Source organism: Somniosus microcephalus, chromosome 2, assembly GCF_052327205.1.
Source record: "Somniosus microcephalus isolate GS21.2 chromosome 2, FLI_Smic_1.0, whole genome shotgun sequence".
Taxonomy (NCBI): domain Eukaryota; kingdom Metazoa; phylum Chordata; class Chondrichthyes; order Squaliformes; family Somniosidae; genus Somniosus; species Somniosus microcephalus.
In genome coordinates this window covers 129,545,592-129,564,764 of record NC_140988.1, presented here as the reverse complement: position 1 = coordinate 129,564,764, position 19,173 = coordinate 129,545,592, and the positions used below count along the sequence as shown (strand labels likewise).

Here is a 19,173-nt window from a genome sequence, read left to right as displayed (position 1 = left end):
AAGCTTCTTCCAACTTCCACACATGAAGAATGGCTACTTGTGTAAGGTACCAGTGGGCGGCTGCTGCCCAGAAACAGTACCCTCAACATGTGTCACTGCCTATAGGAGGGAAGCAGATTGGGGAAGGGAGGGCGTATCATTTATTTTCCAAAAAAAAACAATTCTGCATGAGCAATTCTGGCTCTCCTTTCTCTCAATCTACTGAGCTGTTCTTCACTGTTGTCTTGAAGGTGGCGACTGATGCTACACTATGATGCTACAAGTCCTCTTGTGCTTTATCTAAATGGTCAAAAGACGGGTGGGTTGGGATCGGGTGGGAGATTAGAGTTAAAAAACTGAATCCCGACTCCAACTCGCCCATACATGATGATTATAATGAGGCTGGTGTGCCTCATGGTGATCCACCATTTCAAATTTAACTCCAGGTCTCAGGGAACCCACCAGCTAAAGGGAGGCGAGGTCTGCTGGATCCAGGAGGTAAGTGCCTTTACACTTACCTGCTGGATTCAGCGTCCCTGTCTCACCCACACTCGTGTGTTGAATAAGGACAGAATTGGACCTAGGTTTGATATCCTCCATGATAAATAGCATCCAAACATTTACTGTCTCAATTTAGATATGAAGACTGGTCACTTGGTTGAAGTACAAGAAGCCTGCCAGCCTCTGTATAACCATATCTGAGCAAGAGTCAGTGCCCTGGTGGGAGGGGAAGCAAGGGGCGGAGGGAGTATAATTTCTGAGCCGGATAGAATTAGTGTGTAGATAATAATGGAAATAAATGATAGGTTAGCAAATCATGTTTACACTTCTGGCACCTAACTGGATGAAAGTCTTCTTTCCCTTAAGGAAAATGGTCCATAGCTTGAGGTTGCTCATCATTTGACATTTTACTGTAAAGCCATAAGGATGGCAGGTATGAAAGATATAAATCACACTGGGCTGTGTTGTACATCCCAGGAGCATTGTTCTGTTCTCTGGGACTTTTCTTTTTTTGGGGGGTGTGGGTGCGGGGTTGGCAGAAGGGAGAACTGTCTCACCATCTTAAATTTAATTCTGCTACCTGCCCATTGTATGCATTTGCTTTCCTCTTTCCAATTGCCCTATGTGTCTGAGTTAGTGGGGGAGAAATTGAGTATAGCCCCGTTTGGGGCGCCAGCCTCGCCAGGGCGCTAAAAGTAGTGCCCCGGAAACATTCGCGCCCGCGCACCGGAAATTGAGTTGTTGCACCCCAAAGGGAAGCGCGGCGCTACTGGAGGCGCCCCGCATCCCTCTTGGGGCGCTGCGAGTGAATATTGTGGCGCTACATGCCGCAGTGCCACACGCTACGGCACGTCGCGCTGCGGTATTGCAGGCCTTCCTCCCCTTCTTAAAGAGGAGGGGCCTTGTGCAGCGCAATCTGGGGCCCAGCTGGGCCCCCGAGGATCGGGAGTGCAGGCAAAAGAGCCCGGCACCGAGGAGAAGTGCCGGGCTCTTGGAGCGCAGCCGGCACTCCGCGGGGGGGTTCAGGAGGCCGGGGACGGGAGCGCAGGCAGGTGCTGGCAGGTGGCCAACAACAAAAATGGCCGCCCCACACCTCGCCTTTAATTTGCGCCTCCCCGGCCGCAGGTAGGCCCCCCTGAACCGGTCGGACACAGCGTCCGGCGGTAAATCAGGGAGTGCTGCCAAATATCGTGGCCGGGGCGCTGCGCACACCGATGACGTCATCGGCAGCGGCGCAGCGCTAACGGTTAGCGCCGCCACTAATGTCCCGCGGAATTTAGCGGGAGGCGTGGGCAGTGCCGCGCCCGGGCGCAAGTTGGCTTGCGACCCACTTAGCGCCCTCTTAAGGCGCTAACGGGTGGTGCAACCTACTGAATTTCTCCCCCAGTGTCTCTTAACTTATGGGTCTTCATACTCCTAGAATTACATAGAATTTACATCACAGAAACAGGCCATTTGGCCCAACTGGCCTATGCCAGTATTTATGCTCCACACGAGCCTCCTCCCACCCTACTTCATCTAAACCTATCTGCATATCCGTCTATTCCTTTCTCCCTCTTGTGTTTTTCTAGCTTCCACTTAAAGCAATCTGTGCTGTTTGCCTCAACTACTCCATGTGGTAGCAAGTGCCACAGTCTAACCACTCTGGGCATAGAAGTTTCTCCTGAATTCTTTATTGGATGTATTAGTGACTATCTTATATTTATGGCCCCTAGTTTTGGACTCCCCTACAAATGGAAACATCTTCTCTACATCTACCCCATCAAGCCACTTCATAATTTTAAATACCTTTATTAGGTCACCTCTTAACCTTCTCTTTTCTAGAGAAAAGAGCCTCAGCTTGTTCAGTCTTTCCTGATGGTTATAAACTCTCAGTTCTGGTACCTACCAAATCTTATTTGCTCCTTCTCCAGTGCCTCTATATTCTCTTGTAATATGGAGACCAGAACTGTACAGAGTACTCCAAGTGTGGTCTAACCAAGGTTCTATACAAGTTTAACATAACTTCCCTGCTTTTCAATTCTATTCCTCTAGAAATGAACCCTGATATTATTATTTTCCCCTTGTTCCTTTTGCGGTGAGATGGTTAAAAATACTACTTGGAGATAGGTTATCTCATTTTCCCTGCCTATGAGAAACTAAATTATTTGAAAAACTAAATTATTTGAGCTAGAAAGAACAGGCTAGTTCACTTCACAGGAAAGTCCTGACACTCTTGCAGTGAGAATCGGCAAGGAGGACTCTAGCATTTAATGATGTCACATGAACAGTTTTGATGGGGCCATATAGGAGAAAGAGTTGGTCCAAAGCTAACAATGAAGTATACCTTAATTAAATGTACAATACCTAGTCCCCTTTAAATACCTTGTGCAGATTCACCTTATCCAAAGAAAGTGTTGTCAATTTCAACCATAAGGTCATTCTTCCCCTCTCCCTTTCCCAGTTTCAAAGCAGGTACAGAATTTGGTATTCAAATGTTGCTAAAGAAGAAAATAATGTTTAATGTTATCTCAGCAATACAGCAGGAATAGCTATAAATAACCATTAAAATCCAATACATGAATTTTTTTTTTTTAAAGTTCATGGGTGCAGTTAAATGTCATCCCTATGATGGAGTTCAAAACTAATTGATTGATTGGTAGTCGTCCCAAAATATATAGCATCATAATACAACTGGGTTTCTAGTGAGCTGCAAGATTCAACAGAGCCTCCAGTTACAGTTTATATATTACACCTGGAAAATAAAAAGTTTTTAAACCAGTTATTAAACTAACACTGGTTTAAAAATGATTTTTTTTCAGTTGCAATATATTGTGTGACCTCTGGTATAATGTAGCACAGCTTATGCCTTCCTGACTTTTTGGAAAACTTATATACTGTATAATTTTTTAAGAATCATCCTCATTCTCCAGTTATCCCAGGCCACACATTCCAGTCAAGAGCGCATCCAGCCTGGACACAGGTTTCTTCCTGTGTTGCTCTTAACTGGCCACTGGGGGTTGAGAGGGATGCTAAGAATGGCTTCAGTGGAAGTACAATTGGAATAAAATTTAGCTGCAAATTTAAATTCCTTTAGTTGAATTTTAAGGCCTCAAGCTTCATTCTGCTTTCAAGAAATTTACTTCAGGTGCTTGATCATTAGATCCAACAAAGGATTTGTTTTAGGTAAGTTGAACAGAACCAGTTAACTAATTCTGGAAGGCCGAGGTGAAGGTAAATATCTGTCAAAAAAAGCATGCTCATGCACATCGTCACATTTGGTTTTTCTAAACTGATTATTTTGCCCTAAGGTATGACCTGTACCAGTGGTTAGATTGTGGAAAGCATTCATACTGCTTCACTTGTTCTTTCATTTGCAATTTTCCAAATTATCCACCTCTCGCCTCCCCCAGGCACTACTTAAAAATGCAAATAGTACCTATATCCTTCAAATCAAATCAAATCAAATCAACTTTTATTGTTAGTGCACAAGTGCAGTACAACGAAATGTAGGCTTGCGGCTCCCGAGCGTGTACAATTTGGATTAGGACACTTAAACATTTCAACATACATTTGTACATATATATTAGCATAAATATGACCATAATAAAGTGCATCGGCAGATGTGCAGGCTTTAGTGTTTATTTGTGGAGTTCAGTAGGATGACAGCCCTGGGAAAGAAGCTGTTCCTAAATCTGGTCGTACGGGTGCGAATGCATCTGTAGCATCTTCCAGATGGTAGGAGGGCGAACAGACTGTGGCTGGGGTGGGTAGGGTCTTTGATGATGGACCGTGCCCTCCGTAGGCAGCGTTTCTGATATATATGTTCTATGGTCGGTAGCCGGGTGCCGGTAATGCGTTGGGCAGTTTTGACTACCCGCTGCAGGGCTTTCCGGTCATGGGAGCTACAGCTGCCGTACCATACCGTGATACAGTTTGTCAGGATGCTCTCTATAGTGCAGCGGTAGAAGTTAGAGAGGATCGGGGGTGACAGATTACATCCCTTCAGCCTCCTCAAGAAATATAGGCGCTGCTGGGCCTTCTTCACCAGAGAGGAGGTGTTGAGGGACCAGGAGAGGTCTTCCGTGATGTGGACTCCGAGGAACTTAAAGCTGGCCACCCTTTCCACCTCCGCCCCATTGATGTGGATGGGGGTGTGGCTTCCGCCTTTGGACTTCCTGAAGTCCACGATTATTTCTACTATAGATAGTATACTACTTATTTATCTTGGAGCAGAGAGAGAGATATTGGAAGCCACAAAATAATTTTAGGGGTACATCTAAGCCAGAATAAACATTTGTAAACTGAAATGCTTTGCCTTGTTCCATGCATGACTGCAGATACTTGACTCTTCGGCCTGAGATACATGCCTTTTAATTGACTAATTAACTTTGCTGCTAAACAACCAAGCCACTGCCAGTTCTATGCGTTGCTCAATCTTAACGTGCTTTTACAGTTGTGCTTATGTGTTCTTGCACGTGATTAACTTTCAGCGGCTTTCATACTGCATTTAACCAGCAACAGTATAATGTTTAGAGCGTTGCAATAGTTATCTTCAGTGGTTTATTGTTGATCAACTTAAACTTCTTTGATTCTTGGTGTTCTATGAAATCAAAATAGAGTTCTTGGACGGATCAGAATTTGAAATGATTCCAGAACTATAAAGACGTAAAATATCGGTTTTTATTTTAAAGTGTCTATTTTACACCCACATGCACCACATATTTAACCTAACCTGCCCTTTCAGCTGACTGCTGCCCATAATGCTGTGTATCCGCAGTAGATTTGGATGGGTCAAGTTGGGTTACAGTTGGTTTCCCTTTCTTGTCCCTTATTGCGGGAAATGGTTTGCTTCCATGTAGACTCAAATTGAGGACTAATTGAGGTAAATTATTTAAATAGCCACTTGTTCCTGAGGTTGAACCATTGGCCACTGAATTGGGAATTAAGTACAATTTGTGCTTCAAGGCCCTTTGCACATTAGTTGTTTAATTTTCTACAGATTAAATGTAGTACAGGTTGGACCCCGGTAATCCGGCACCCTCGGGACAAGGCCGGTGCCAGACCATTGAAAATTCCGAACCACTGAAGGTTAGGTAAATAACATCTAAAATAACAATATTAGGTACAATATTATGTTTGTTTGTATCGCGGGAAACGGTGGCGCCGCCGAGCGGCTGCTCCGCAAACTAAAGACCGCCGGTTTCAATTCGTGCCGGACCACTGAAGGTGCCGGACCGTCGGGTGCCGGATTACCGGGGTTCAACCTGTACCTGTAATATGATTTAGTTCAGTGGAAACCAATTTCAGAGATTTTAACCACTATAGTTATGATCTAAATAAAATAGTAACTGTATTTTACAACTTACAATATTTTACAGCATCAGTCTTTATGATTTGAAGTAGGCATTACAGGACAGTTGTCCCAGCTACCATCAGTTTCTATAGGCTGAAAGTGGTGTGACAGGATTTCAGCAAAAGCTTCCAATTTTTTCACAAATTTTATGCTAAATAGGTAGTGAAAAACAAGCCCAGTATCAGCCCATTTACCGATAATTCTGGTGGTATGCCCTATATATTACTAAAATGTTAAGTGACATACCTTTTGATTGTTTTTTGTGTATAAACCAACAGTTTGCCTTCTATCTAAAATATTCCCTTTTACTAGATGTTTTTCAAGATTTAATTGATCTGGAATCATTTAAGACCTGTGTAATTATATGACCCTTTTGTATTTCAGATTTATTTATTTCTGAACACTAAACAAGCAGGAAAAACATAACAGTTGAGAAGCCTTTCAAAGCACTATAGAGTTGTGAAGCTGCAATGGATTGGATTTGGAATACAAATGCACTCTAGATAAATTAGATATATTGCCACGATTGGAGACTGCTCTAGTTGATAGTAGTGATTTAAATTGACGTTGAGCAATCACAGAGGAATAATCTGTGAACTTTCACTGTTTGGTTCTCTGCTCTACGTGAATATTTAACTAATTTATACATTTACAAGTGAAGTAAAATTTGGTGCTTTGGAGAACAAATGAGACTTCTGATCTATAATGCTTTGGTAACCGTTTAGTAGAGAATTATTGAGTTTGAATATTCTGCCTGAGAGTAACAATTTATTATGTAAGGGTTAAGAAAAATTATAACTTGGAGATTTGCTAAATCATTTTCTTTCCTCCACCTCTTTAAAATGAAGCCAGAGAATTTGCTTCTAGCTAGTAAAATGAAGGGAGCAGCTGTGAAATTGGCAGATTTTGGATTGGCTATTGAAGTCCAAGGAGACCAGCAAGCATGGTTTGGTGAGTACATTGTAAAATGAATTTTTGGTCACCTCCAGCTTGATGCCAGTTAACAGATCACATCAGTATACTTTTTGCACACTACTGATAAGTAATCAGTCATGGAACCTCCATCTGGGGATTTCTAAAGAATCCTTATGGCTTCTGCCAAAGCAAGTTTGGATGCCTACAACAATCCCCCTTTCAATCAAAGGACCAGTTAGTAAGGTGCCCGGTTCAGCAGTGGCTGTTCCCCACGTTGCAGTTCTCAAGGCCAGTGACCAAACAAACTTTGGTCATTTTCTTGTATCCAGCAGCTCGGGACAATGGGGCAGGATGCCACAGTGGGGTAATGATAACCATTTTGAAGGGGAGCGAGGTGGTGCCGGTGGAAAACGAACATCAGCTAGCATTTTCCCCACACCTCCCGCCCTGAAGTTTTCTTCTGTTAGAAGAACAAAGAATTACAAACACACTGGCCTGCAATACAGGACACTCTCTGACCAGCCATAAGAATTGTACAAAGAACGTAAGTAGTCATTTTTGCCTTTGGACAATAGTGTAAAACGGGTGATATTGGTTCGGCTTCCCATTAAACATCTCTCCCAATTTTCGATTCCATTAAAGATAGAAACTAAAATCAAGAGAGGTATTCAATGTGTGGCTGAGCCGATATAGCCCATTGTACACGATTGTCCACAGGCAAAATGACCCCCATGGTATCTGACTGGAGCAACATATTGAGGCTTGGGATCCAAGTGATGGTGTCCGTTGTGCTAATACAGCTACTGCAAGTGTCTGTTATAAATGTTAATAGAAGGGAACAAATGAAACAATTTATTGTGACTGCAGTTTCTTTGCTCCCAGTGTTATGCATTCGTCACTAAGATATTGACATTTTGAATTTTTATCATCGGCTAAATAAGGAATGTGTTCTCCTTTCTAACTGGTTTTTGAAATTTTGGTTATGATCTGTGGAAACTAATGCAAAGCTGCTGTATAATGCATATCAGTAAAACCTCAATTAGATGATTTTTGGATTCCAATTAAATTTTGCTATCCGTGTAAAATTTGGGTTAATGGTTTGAAATGAATACCTTGTTTTCTGCATCATGCTAACCAGATACGAAAGGCAAAAATACAACTGCACAAGTACAAAGCTGTTTGTTTACTAAAGTATAAAATTTATTTCAAATCAACTTCTATTCTGATAATGCCATGATAATCTGCAGGTTTTGCTGGTACACCAGGGTACCTCTCTCCTGAAGTGTTAAGAAAAGATCCATATGGAAAGCCAGTGGACATGTGGGCTTGCGGTAAGTAAAATGGATTGTTTTTAACATATTCCATCAGCCATAGAGGACATCTTAGCCAATTTGCTTATGTCCTCACCAGACATAAAGTTTTATATATATATTAAAAATAACTAAGCATACACCTTTCTAGTGGGAATCCTTGGATAGCGATGAGAAATGGGGACCATGGCTCTTTTTCCCTTCCCTAGCCCAAGAGCACTGAAGCCAATTGGAGCACTTCACCTGTTGCTTAGGCTGAAATCAAGTAGCTCAGCACCGACCAGGAATTAAACGTGGGACTTATTACGTAGTTTGTATGCTGTTGTTAGGCCAGGCAGTGTCTTTGGGTACCAGGCCATTGAGGAACTGCTGTTTATTTTAATTAAAGCAGTTGACTGATTCATTAACTGTTTTTGCTGGGAATCTTCTATTCCTAGTATTTAGTATTTGGGGACAGGAGGAGGACATGGCTGTTTCCTTTCCTTTCCCTAGGTTACAGGCATTAAGGCCAGTTGCAGTTTCCTAACTGCTGCCTGACATGAGATTGCAGCATCTCAACTGGCTCAGCACGAGCTCATTTTGTATTTCCCTATCAGTCTACCTTAGGTTTATTCATATTAAACTTTCATCTGCTTTTCTTCACCCATCCTATAAAGTCACAATCAAACCTTCCCCATTCATACAAAAAGAAAATACTGCAGATGCTGGAAATCTGAAATAAAAACAGAAAATGCTGGAGAAACTCAGCAGGTCAGGCAGCATCTGTGAAGAGAGAAACAGTTAACGTTTCAGGTCGATGACCTTTCGTCAGAACTGGGAAAAAAGCAGGAAATGGAACAGATTTTTAAGCAAGTGAAGAGGCTGGGAAAGGGGGGGAGGGGATCAAAGAACAAAAGGGAAGGCCTGTGATAGGATGGAAGGCGGAAGAGGTTAAGAGACATTAAGAGATATTCAAGGCAAAAGGAGATGGTAATGGGACAGGTTAAGAAACAAAGGATGACTCTAGATGAAGTGTAAATTGCGCTGGCAGAATGAAAGACACCTGCCTTACCACATCTCTTGGCATTCCCAACAAATATTGTTATATAGGTAGTGCCCACCTAGTGGTTAATGCAAGTGTTGCAGTAATTGTATTTGCATTGGTGTGACTCGTGCAGGGTTTTACTGTGAAATGCTAATTTGGCTCTATTTTCCTAAGGCTCAGTAATTCCCCCAAGCCACTTTACTCTTGCCTCTAATCAGCAGCACCAGAGTGACAATGAGAATAAGAGAAATGCTCAAAAGTTGATAAAGCAAATTTAAGAAGATATCGGTACCAATCACAATCACAAGCCTTGCAATGCACTTGGGGGAAGCTAATTTCTTAATTCCTCTTTTCAAACACTATTCAATTCATGCTGGAACCGCTATAGCTCAAATGAAATATTGTTTTATGCATTCCAGTAGTGTAGGTGGAAATCATTGAATAAATGGGTTTCTTCTCCCATTTCATAATCACAATTTAGATCAAAATTTAATAATATCGACAAGCAATGTTTCCTCAGTACTACATTTATGATAAGATGGTTAATTTAACCGGTAGCCTTGTTGTGCTTTATTTATCCAGTGGATTTGATCTCAAATCCTTTTTAATCACTTCTTTTGCTATAGTTTCAATTAATTTCCAGTGTTTGAGTTCACTTTCTAGGTGGTATCCAAATTGGGTATTTCCATTAATGAGAATCTTGTCGCGTTACAGCACGCAATCCTAGAATTACTAACCCCTTTTAGGTCGAATCGTTATAGGCTGATGCACAGCTCTGTATAGAGAGATTGGGTCCTTAGTCTTGGATGCGATGGTTTCTGAGAAACCCTTTTCTTTTCACTCGTTCTGGATTTAGCCATTATCTTCCTCACAGATTAAGTATTGGGAAATCTCCAGTCTAGGCTTAGAACCCTATGGGCTAAACATTCGATATTGGTAAAAATCTGCCAGTGCCACCGCAGGCCGGCGTTAACGACCGCTGAAAATGGTGGCACTGGCAGGATTGGTAGATTGGCATTGGTGACTAATTAACATTAGCCCACTGCTAAATTTACAGTGCAACGATGTTCTGGTGGCGTTCATCTAGGCAGGAGGCCCCAATGTAGTGTGGCCGTAGCGTCATTGCCGCAAGAACAGCCTGCTCTGAAAGCGAGACTGCCATCTCAGAAAGCAGTTCGGTCTCTTAAAGGGGAACTGCCTTCTGAAATGGAAAAAAGATCATGTAAAAATAGGCAGTTTTTAGCCCTTGCAGCTCAGCTGCCCTCTGGAAAGAAAATTAACATTAAAAAGAATTCCCAAATGGGCGTCTTCAGCTCTTAAAGCTGAATTCCCTTCTGCACCTCAAAAAATGGGAAAGTGCTTCAGCACTAACACAAGTGGCTCAACAAGCCAGGGAGGGGGCACCCAGGCTGCATTTCTTGTGTGAAATTAGGAAGCACAAGGGTGGAGTTGTGGTGAGAGAAGGGCAGGAAAGCAAGAGGTGCATGCCAGAAGGAGGATAACGTACGAGGTTACCAGCATCATGTATCCTTTCAGGCTTGCCACTGGCCAAGGGCCAGGGTCTCGCAAGCAGCAGTCCAACTTTGTGCATGGGGTCAGCACTGCAAGAGAGGTCCTCTACCCACAGGGGCCAGGAGGCCCTTCAGAAAGAAGGATGTGGGATCAGATCACCGAGGCTGTCACTGCCAGTAGTGTCGCCCCTCACTACATAGCTCCAGTGCCCAAAGAAGCCTCATGACCTCAGACCACTGGTCAAGGTCAGTGAATGCATCTTTAAAAGCCATCTCCTACCAACTGCATCACTAGCCTCACACACTGCTCAATGTATAATTTCACCCCCCAATCCCCCCCCCCCATCACTCATCTACCAACAATTTGTACCAAACACGAGGTACACCTCCCATTTCTAGCTTCACCTCACCCCCTTAGAGGAGACAGTGCTGGCCATTCTTGGCAGGGGCATGGCCGAGCCCTTGGCCAGTGGCAAGCCTGAAAGGATACATGATGCTGGTAACCTCATACGTTATCCTCCTTCTGGCATGCACCTCTTGCTTTCCTGCCCTTTTCTCACCACAACTCCACCCTTGTGCTTCCTAATTTCACACAAGAAATGCAGCCTGCCCAGCCAGTGGTTGACCATGAAGTGAGTGAAGAAGAAGAAACACCGTCACTCGATTTCACACTCCCAGCCACCAGCTCCTCAAGGTCGACCAGCAAGGGCATTTTCAGTGTCCCCCACTGAAAGTTAGCAGCCTTCCATCAGCCATACCGCAACCAATGGGGTAGCACTGCGTACCATCAGTTGGATAGGCAAAGGCACACACAAGACTGTCATTAAGGGAATGCATAAGGGTGATGAGTTGATTTCTTGATGTCATATTGGATGGATAGATATAAATAGTTGGATTGGAAAGTTTGCTTTGTGGTGGCTTTTATTTCAGCATTGTGGCCAAGAGGATACTGTGATGGTCAGTAACAGAGGGAAGGTAAGGTGTGGGACAAATATTGAAAGGGGAATTGGGGTTGTGGTCACTAGTACCCCAGGCGGATAATTCCATTCCAGATACCCCGGCTAGAAAAGGGCTGTCTGGGTTGCATCCTTTCTTCTGCTTTCTCCTCTGCTGCATCTTCCTCAAAGGCATTTGATAAAGTGCCACGTAATAGGCTTACCAGCAAAGTTGAAGCCCATGGAATAAAAGGGACAGTGGCAGCATGGATACGAAATTGGCTAAGTGACAGGAAACGGAGAGTAGTGGTGAACGGTTGTTTTTTTAGATTGGAGGAAGATATACAGTGGTGTTCCCCAGGGGTCGGTACTATGACCACTGCTTTTCTTGATATATATTAATGACTTGGACATGGGTGTACAGGGCATAATTTCAAAATTTGCAGATGACACAAAACTTGGAAGTATAGTGAACAATGAGGAGGATAGTGATAGACTTCAAAGAGGACATAGACAGGCTGGTGGAATGGGCGGACACGTGGCAGATGAAATTCAACGCAGAAAAGTGTGAAGTGATACATTTTGGTAGGAATGAGGAAAGGCAATATAAACAAAAGGGTACAATCCTAGAGGAGGTGCATGAACAGAGAGAATTGGGGGTATATGTGCATAAATCATTGATGGCAGGGTGAGAAAGCAGTTAAAAAAGCATACAGGATACTGCGCTTCATAAATAGAGGCATAGAGTACAAAAGCATGATGAAGTTATGATGAACCTTTATAAAATACTGGTTCGGCTTCAACTGGAGTATTGTGTCCAATTCTGGGCACCACACCTTAGGAAGGATGTGAAGGCCTTGGAGAGGGTGCAGAAAAGATTTACGAGAATGATTCCAGGGATGAGGGACTTCAGTTACGTGGATAGACTGGAGAAGCTGGGGTTGTTCTCCTTAAAGCAGAGAAGGTTGAGAGGAGATTTGATAGAGGTGTTCAAAATCATGAGGGGTCTGGACAGAGTAGATAGAGAGAAACTGTTCCCATTGGCAGAAGGGTCACGAACCAGAGGATACAGATTTAAGGTGATTGGCAGAAGAACCAAAGGCGACATGAGGAAAAACTGTTTTACGCAGCGAGTGGTTAGGATCTGGAATGCACTGCCTGAAAGGGTGGTGGAGGCAGACTCAATCATGGCTTTCAAAAGGGAATTGGATAAGTACCCGAGGGGAAAAAATTTGTGGGCTACGGGGAAAAGGCGGGGGAGTGGGACTCATTGAAGTGCTCTTGCAGCATGGGCTCGACAGGCTGAATGGCCTCCTTCTGTGCTGTAACCATTCTATGATTCTTCTGCTTTTTCCTCTTCTGCGTCTTACATAGAAGTGTGTGAAACATAGAAGATAGGAGCAGGAGTAGGCCATTCGGCCCCTCGAGCCTGCCTTCCTCTTCCTTCTGTGAGTAAATACTGTAAATCTGAAATGTCAGCATAATATGCTGGAAGTACTCAGCAGGTCAGGCAGCATCTCAACCTGAGACATGAACGCTATTTCTCTCTCTACGGATGCTGCCCGACCTGCTGAGTATTTCCAACATTTTCTGTCTTCTCAGAAGCCTTCCTTTACTATCCGAGGCCTTGCAAGCATTGAGCAGTACTCCCTGCACACTTAATAAAACTTTTAACATGTATTACACCGAGCCACTACTTCAGTAAAATAAAAATTCCAGTCCAAAAGCTTAAATGCAAACTCACCTGAAAGATGTGCATGTCCCTTTAAGAAGTGCTGACAGTGTCTGTTGAATCCTTGCTTTTCAGAGTGAGCTTAGGACCCAGCGCTAAAGTCAGTGTTGAGGTCGAAGTTCGCAGAGCGTGACGTTAAGTCAGCGTGCATGTCATGCTCTCTTCACTTGCATCTCCAATCAGCAGCGCTAAGGCCCTCACCAAAATGGCGGCCGCCGAGTCCCACGCCAGAGAAGGGCACTAGAGTGGCGGCCGCCATTTTTCGCCACGATTCCAGCGCTAACTGGCGGCGCTAAGGTAGGGAATTTCTAGGCCTATATTTCTTGAAAACTAAAGGTTAAGATATTTGGAGTGAAGGCTGTGCAGAAACAGTCCTCAGCTCCTACTAACCCTAGTTTTCAGTGTGCAGCAAGGCTGCTGGAAAGAGCTGAAGATCACTGATGGAGTGTGTGTACTTCCCAACCTCAAACACTGAGAAGATCACATCCTTAATTGAGCTGAAACTTTATTGTTTTAAAATTAAATATCTGTATTTTTTCAAAGATAATGGGGGAGAAATTGGGTGAGTAGCACCACCTGTTAGCGCCTAAAGAGGCAGGCAGTGGCTGTAGCGCCACTGGCTGCGCCTCCCGCAATATTCAGGAGGGGCGCTAATGGTGGCGTTAGCCTGTTGCGCTGCGCCGCCACCGATGACGTCATCGGTGTGCGCAGTGCCCCGTTCGCGATATTTGGTAGCGAACGGCGCAACTGCGCCCGGTTCACGGGGCCTTACTGTGCCGGTGGAGGTGCGGGGCGGCCGCTTTTTCGGCGGCTGCCTGCCAGCACCTCCATCCCCGGCTTCCTAACCACACCCCCCCCCCCCCCCCCCCGCGGCATTGCCGGCTGTTTCCCAAGAGCCCGGCACTTCTCCTTGGTGCCGGGCTCATTTGCCGGCATTCGCGAGCGGGGATCGCGCTGTTGCAGGCACCTCCCCCTTAACAGTGGGAGGAAGGCCTGCAGTAACGCAGCGTGCTGCGGCACGTTGCGCTGCGATAATCAGTTTCAGCGCCCTAAGAGGGACGCGGAGCGCCTCGAGCCTCGCCCCGTGTCCCTCGAGGGGCACTGAAACTGAATTTCTGGCGATCGGTATTACTCCGATCGCTGCGCTAAATCCTGCGCTCAGGCGACTTTTGCGCCACTTTGGCGCCCCAACCCAATTTCTAGGCCAATGGGCTGTATTTTGTGACCCCTACAGGTGTGTACGAGGTGTGTACGCACCCGTACGGGGGGTTCAGGTTCCGGGATTAGGCATGTGAAGTGCATGCGCCAAAACCCGGAATCTTCTTGATAGATCCTCCCCATCCCCGGGAGATGGGCCTCTGCGGGTGGAGAGTTGCGCTATTTGCCCAACTTCCACCCACTGAATGCCCGTGAAATTCTTATGCCTGGTAAAAGCAGGCGTAAGGTCTGCTTTAAGAGTTTAAAAAAATAGAAAAATAAAATTTTATCACTCATTTATACAATAAAAACCCAGTCCAATCAGGTAAGTTCATTTTTAGCCCTGTTAAAACATACAATTTTTTTTCCCAAAAAATTAAATTTTTGCTTAAAATATTTAATTAAATGGCATTTTAATTTTAAATATGTAATGTTTTTTAAAATTTATTTCATGTGTTCGTGTATTTTTTTAAGTGATCCCCATTTATGCTTATGGGAGTTCCGTACGTTCGGAGCACCCAGAAGTATAAATGGGGATCCCCTTTTATTGGTTGGATCGGCCCACATGATCCTATGGGTGCTTGCGAACTGCATACACCTCTGGGATACGTGGGCCTCTGCCCGCACGTTCCCGGCGAGGCCCAGGATCGCAGGCCTCCGTACCTCCTAGGCCACCAGATATTTTACAGGCCAGCGGCATCCGCCCGCGGGAAGCCTCCGATCGCAAATGTTGGGCCATAAATTACTACGGTCTCATCCTGTTCTGTTTGACAGCCTAGCTATAGTCTAGCCACACTAATACAATTTAGACATTTAGTATTTCCTTAATTTTGGCAGGTGTTATTCTGTACATACTACTGGTTGGTTACCCTCCTTTCTGGGATGAAGATCAGCACAGGCTGTACCAGCAGATCAAGGCTGGTGCTTATGATGTGAGTAAATTGAATACCTCCTGCTAACTCAAGCACTTGAAAATGTTTAATTAATGCATGTTGAGTTTTTTTATTATTTACCTCTGCCTGCCTCATAAGTAATGTGCTATTTATCACTCAAAATGCTTTTTTATTAAAAAGGTACACATTGCAATCGGTGCCACCTAAATTAGAATTTTCCTTTTCTTAGGTTTTGTACATTTGGGATAGGGGAAAAAACAATTAGTACAGTCAGCAATCCTTTTGACTTGCACCTAACCTGGTGGATTGATCTATCAGCTGTTCCATAGAATATATTCTACCACATTCAAACTTTCTGTGCTCATGTTGCCTTTGAATCCTGGCATGATCTCATCTGGAGTAATGTTTTGTTAACTGAACAAGTGTACAATGTCATTATTGATTAGACTTTTAAGCTGTTCAAGAAATAAAACTGTTTACTTTGATGGGCAGTTTGCTAAAATCTCTAGAAATCTAGCATTCCAAGAAGGAGAGGGAAGGGAAAAATAACAAAGGCTTTCATCTAAAAGCTGGATTATATTGACGAACATTCAACTAATTGGATTCAATCTGTTCTTTGATTCCAGTCTCCATAAGAGGTGGATTGACCTTGTGTAAGGTTAATTGTTATAGTGAAGCTTCACACAAACCTGGCCTTCAGAGTATTAAGTTAGGAAACATTTTGGCCTAGAAATTCGGTTGGTAGCGCCAGCGATTAGCGCCTAAAGAACCCGAGAATTGGGGCGTTACCCAATTTTCGGGCGGGCGCAGTGAATATAGCGCCACCTTGCATATTGAGTATCGTTTTGGCGCCGGCGCTAACTCTTTTTGCTCGCCCACGGGCGCAGGCAGATCATGACGTCATTTCAGTGTGCAACGCCTTTTTGGCGCCCCGGACCGGATATTCGGTGGCGCCCGCAACCTTTTCGCCTGGCGCTATTAGTGTCAGTTGGATGGAGCGTTCCCAGGCCCTTCTCAGACTCGGGGGGCGCTATTTAAAGGGGACAGCACAAGTATAAAAGCTGCAGCCATTTGGGCTGGCCATTCTGATCGTTGCTGGAGAGAGTTGCTGACCTTCTGTTGGACAGTAATTTTCTCATTGAGCCTTCGGAGGCACTGGCACTGGCAGCTTGAGGGCCCGGCTCCCGAGCTGGTGATGCAGCATCTGAAAGCAGGGAGGTGGAAGAGTGGCTTTAGCAAAAGGATAGCTTGGCAGCAAGGGAAGCCAGATTGCGGCAAGGCTATGACATGGGTCCACAGTGAGAAAGCATGCTGGCGGGGGGAACAAGTGGAAGGGGACAGTTGTAAAAGGTGAGAACCTTACCATCGCTGTCGACAATGGGGTCGGCAGCTGCAGTGGTTACAGGACCACTTGGACGTCCTCCAAGAATCTGGTGGACTCTCTCCTCGAGATCCGTGAGAGTGACCACTTGTGGAGGTCCTCCACCGGTGCGAAGCTGGTCTTTGCCAATCCTCGCCAGCTTGGACTGCAGGGGAAGGGAGGGGAAGTTATGTTACATGATGCCCTGAGTGATCATCTCATGCCCCCAATGGTGCAAGAGCCCTTACATGATGCCTTGAGTCAAATGTGCATGTGTGTGCCCAGAAAGGGCCATGGGTGCTTGCTGGCAGATGGCCAATGGGGCACAGCCCACCCTGTAGCCATAAAGTCAGGTGCAAATGAAGGGATGCAGAAACAACACCACTCACCCTCACGACCCGAGTGAGGTCGTTGAATTTCTTTCTGCGTTGGACAGGGCTCCTGGTCACCATGCTGCTGGAGTTGACCCTCTGGCATACATCCCTCCAAGCTCGTCGGTAGTCCTTATGATTCGGCCTCCTGCCATTGTCTGGGTAGAGAACATCTCGCCGGCGATCCACTGCGGCCACCAATTGCTCCAGAGCCTCATTGCTGAAGCGCTCTGCTCTCTGTCTCACCTTCTCCATCTGGTCCAAGTTTTTAGCGCCAGAGAAGGGCCTGCGCCGATTCTGAGGCCTGCAAGGCGCAGAGTGTGGATGCTGAAGCTGACTGACCCACCCCTTTAAGAGCTGGCCGGCGCCTGGAAGTCTCGTGGTCATCAGTAATTGAGAGCACCTGCGCTGCGCTCCGATATTGGGTTGCGCCGGAAGTTTAGCGCCTTAGGCGTCCCATGTAACGCCTGAATTCGCGCCTCAATCCCCTTTAGGGGCGATGCAACCCAATATCGCGCCAGGCGGCGATAAGTTTCGTCTGGCTATAAACTTTGCGCAGCGCCAGTTCTAACGCCCCAAGCAGGGCTATACCCAATTTCTAGGCCTTTATGTCCAGCTCATGATTGAGCATTTTTCTCTGCTTCACCCTTCTATTGGCTAAGGTGTTTGCCGCTGGCCCCGAAGTAAATTTCACACAAAGATCTCGTGATCTCTGTGTCGAGAAATTTGGGTTTTCCGACGCGTAATTCAAATCAACGGAGTATAGTGGGAATTCCCTAGTGCGAGCTGCTGGGACATCAACAAGCTGTCTAAGCAGCCAATCAAAATGCAGAATTCTCAGAGTGAACAAGGATGTGAGTAAGCTCTTAAAATTCTAACTTTTAAAAAATGATAGAGCAAAACAAGTATTGGGGCTCTCACATGGGGAAAAGTAAACCTAAAATAAAGATGAACAAACTTCAAAAGAATTTTAAGTTTCTTAACAATGTTAATTTTTATTAAAATGGATAAATTTGACTGCACAAAATTAAAATTCATTTTTCAGGCCCATAACCTTTGTTTAGCAGTCAATAAGCTGTTAAAACCCCAGTTACTCTTAATTCCTTTGGGTCTAACTTTTAGTGGGGAATTTAATTGCGGAAGAGCCAAAGTTTTCATCAGTTACCCTGATTTGAGAAGTTTCACTGATTGCCAGCTCGGCGGGGGGGGGGGGCACTGGGCACAGCGCAGCAACGAATGACAGACCGCAAATTCAGGATTCGGCATTAGGCTGCGCATGCACTAAATCCCGTCATCAGGACTGCAAATTCCGAGCCATTGTGTTTCTGTTACAGAATTGCCTTACTAAAGCGTTTCTGTTACAGAATTGCCTTACTAAAGCAATTCTGTAGTATCCTGGGTTCAGGCCTGTGAAGTGGAATCTGTTATCTTTACCGTGTAGGCCATTTCTACATCCTGGTGGCAACAAACAGCTGTTCATGCAATTCAAAACTTGAATTTCTGGCTGCTGGACTTCCTCTGATTGGTGGGGAAACCTATATCATTAGCCTTTACAGGTGGCTGAATTATGTTCCACATCTGCCGCCTTTGACACGGTTGACCACACCATCCTCCTCCAACGCCTCTCCTCTGTCGTCCAGCTGAGTGGGCTTACTTCACCACCACCTCTCAACCCCGCCACTGTCTCTAATTTGTCACATTGCTTGGATGAGTACTGGATGAGCAGAGATTTCCTTCAAGTAAATACTGGGAAGACCGAAGCCTTTGTTTTCAGTCCCTGCCAAAAACGCTTTCCCTAGCCACCGACTCCATCCCTCTCCCTGGCAACAGTCTAAGGCTGAACCATACTGTTTGCAACCTTGGTGTTGTATTTGACCATTTATCCACTCCATCACCAAGACTGCCTAATTTCATATCCGTAACATCGCCCAAATCCATTCTTGCCTCAGCTCATCTGTTGCTGAAACCCTCATCCATGTCTTTGGTACCTCTTGACTTGACTATTTCAAAGCTCTCCTGGCCGGCCTCCCATCTTCCACCCTCCATGAACTTGAGCTCAATCCAATACTCTGTTGCCCATATCCTAACTCGCACCAAGTCCTGTTCACCC

At 45.0% G+C, this 19,173-nt stretch overlaps 1 protein-coding gene across 46 annotated transcripts in view; it reads left to right on the top strand.

Moving 5' to 3' along the window:
• Nucleotides 1–19,173, top strand: part of LOC147122949 (calcium/calmodulin-dependent protein kinase type II subunit delta) — a 508,322-nt gene that overhangs the window by 366,719 nt on the left and 122,430 nt on the right. For all 46 annotated transcript variants that reach the window (XM_085962275.1, XM_085962278.1, XM_085962273.1 and 43 more), the window contains exons 7-9: nt 6,664–6,766; nt 7,978–8,061; nt 15,277–15,371. In XM_085962275.1, coding sequence (XP_085818401.1) covers nt 6,664–6,766; nt 7,978–8,061; nt 15,277–15,371 — 282 coding nt within the window. The remainder of the gene's footprint in view (nt 1–6,663; nt 6,767–7,977; nt 8,062–15,276; nt 15,372–19,173) is intronic.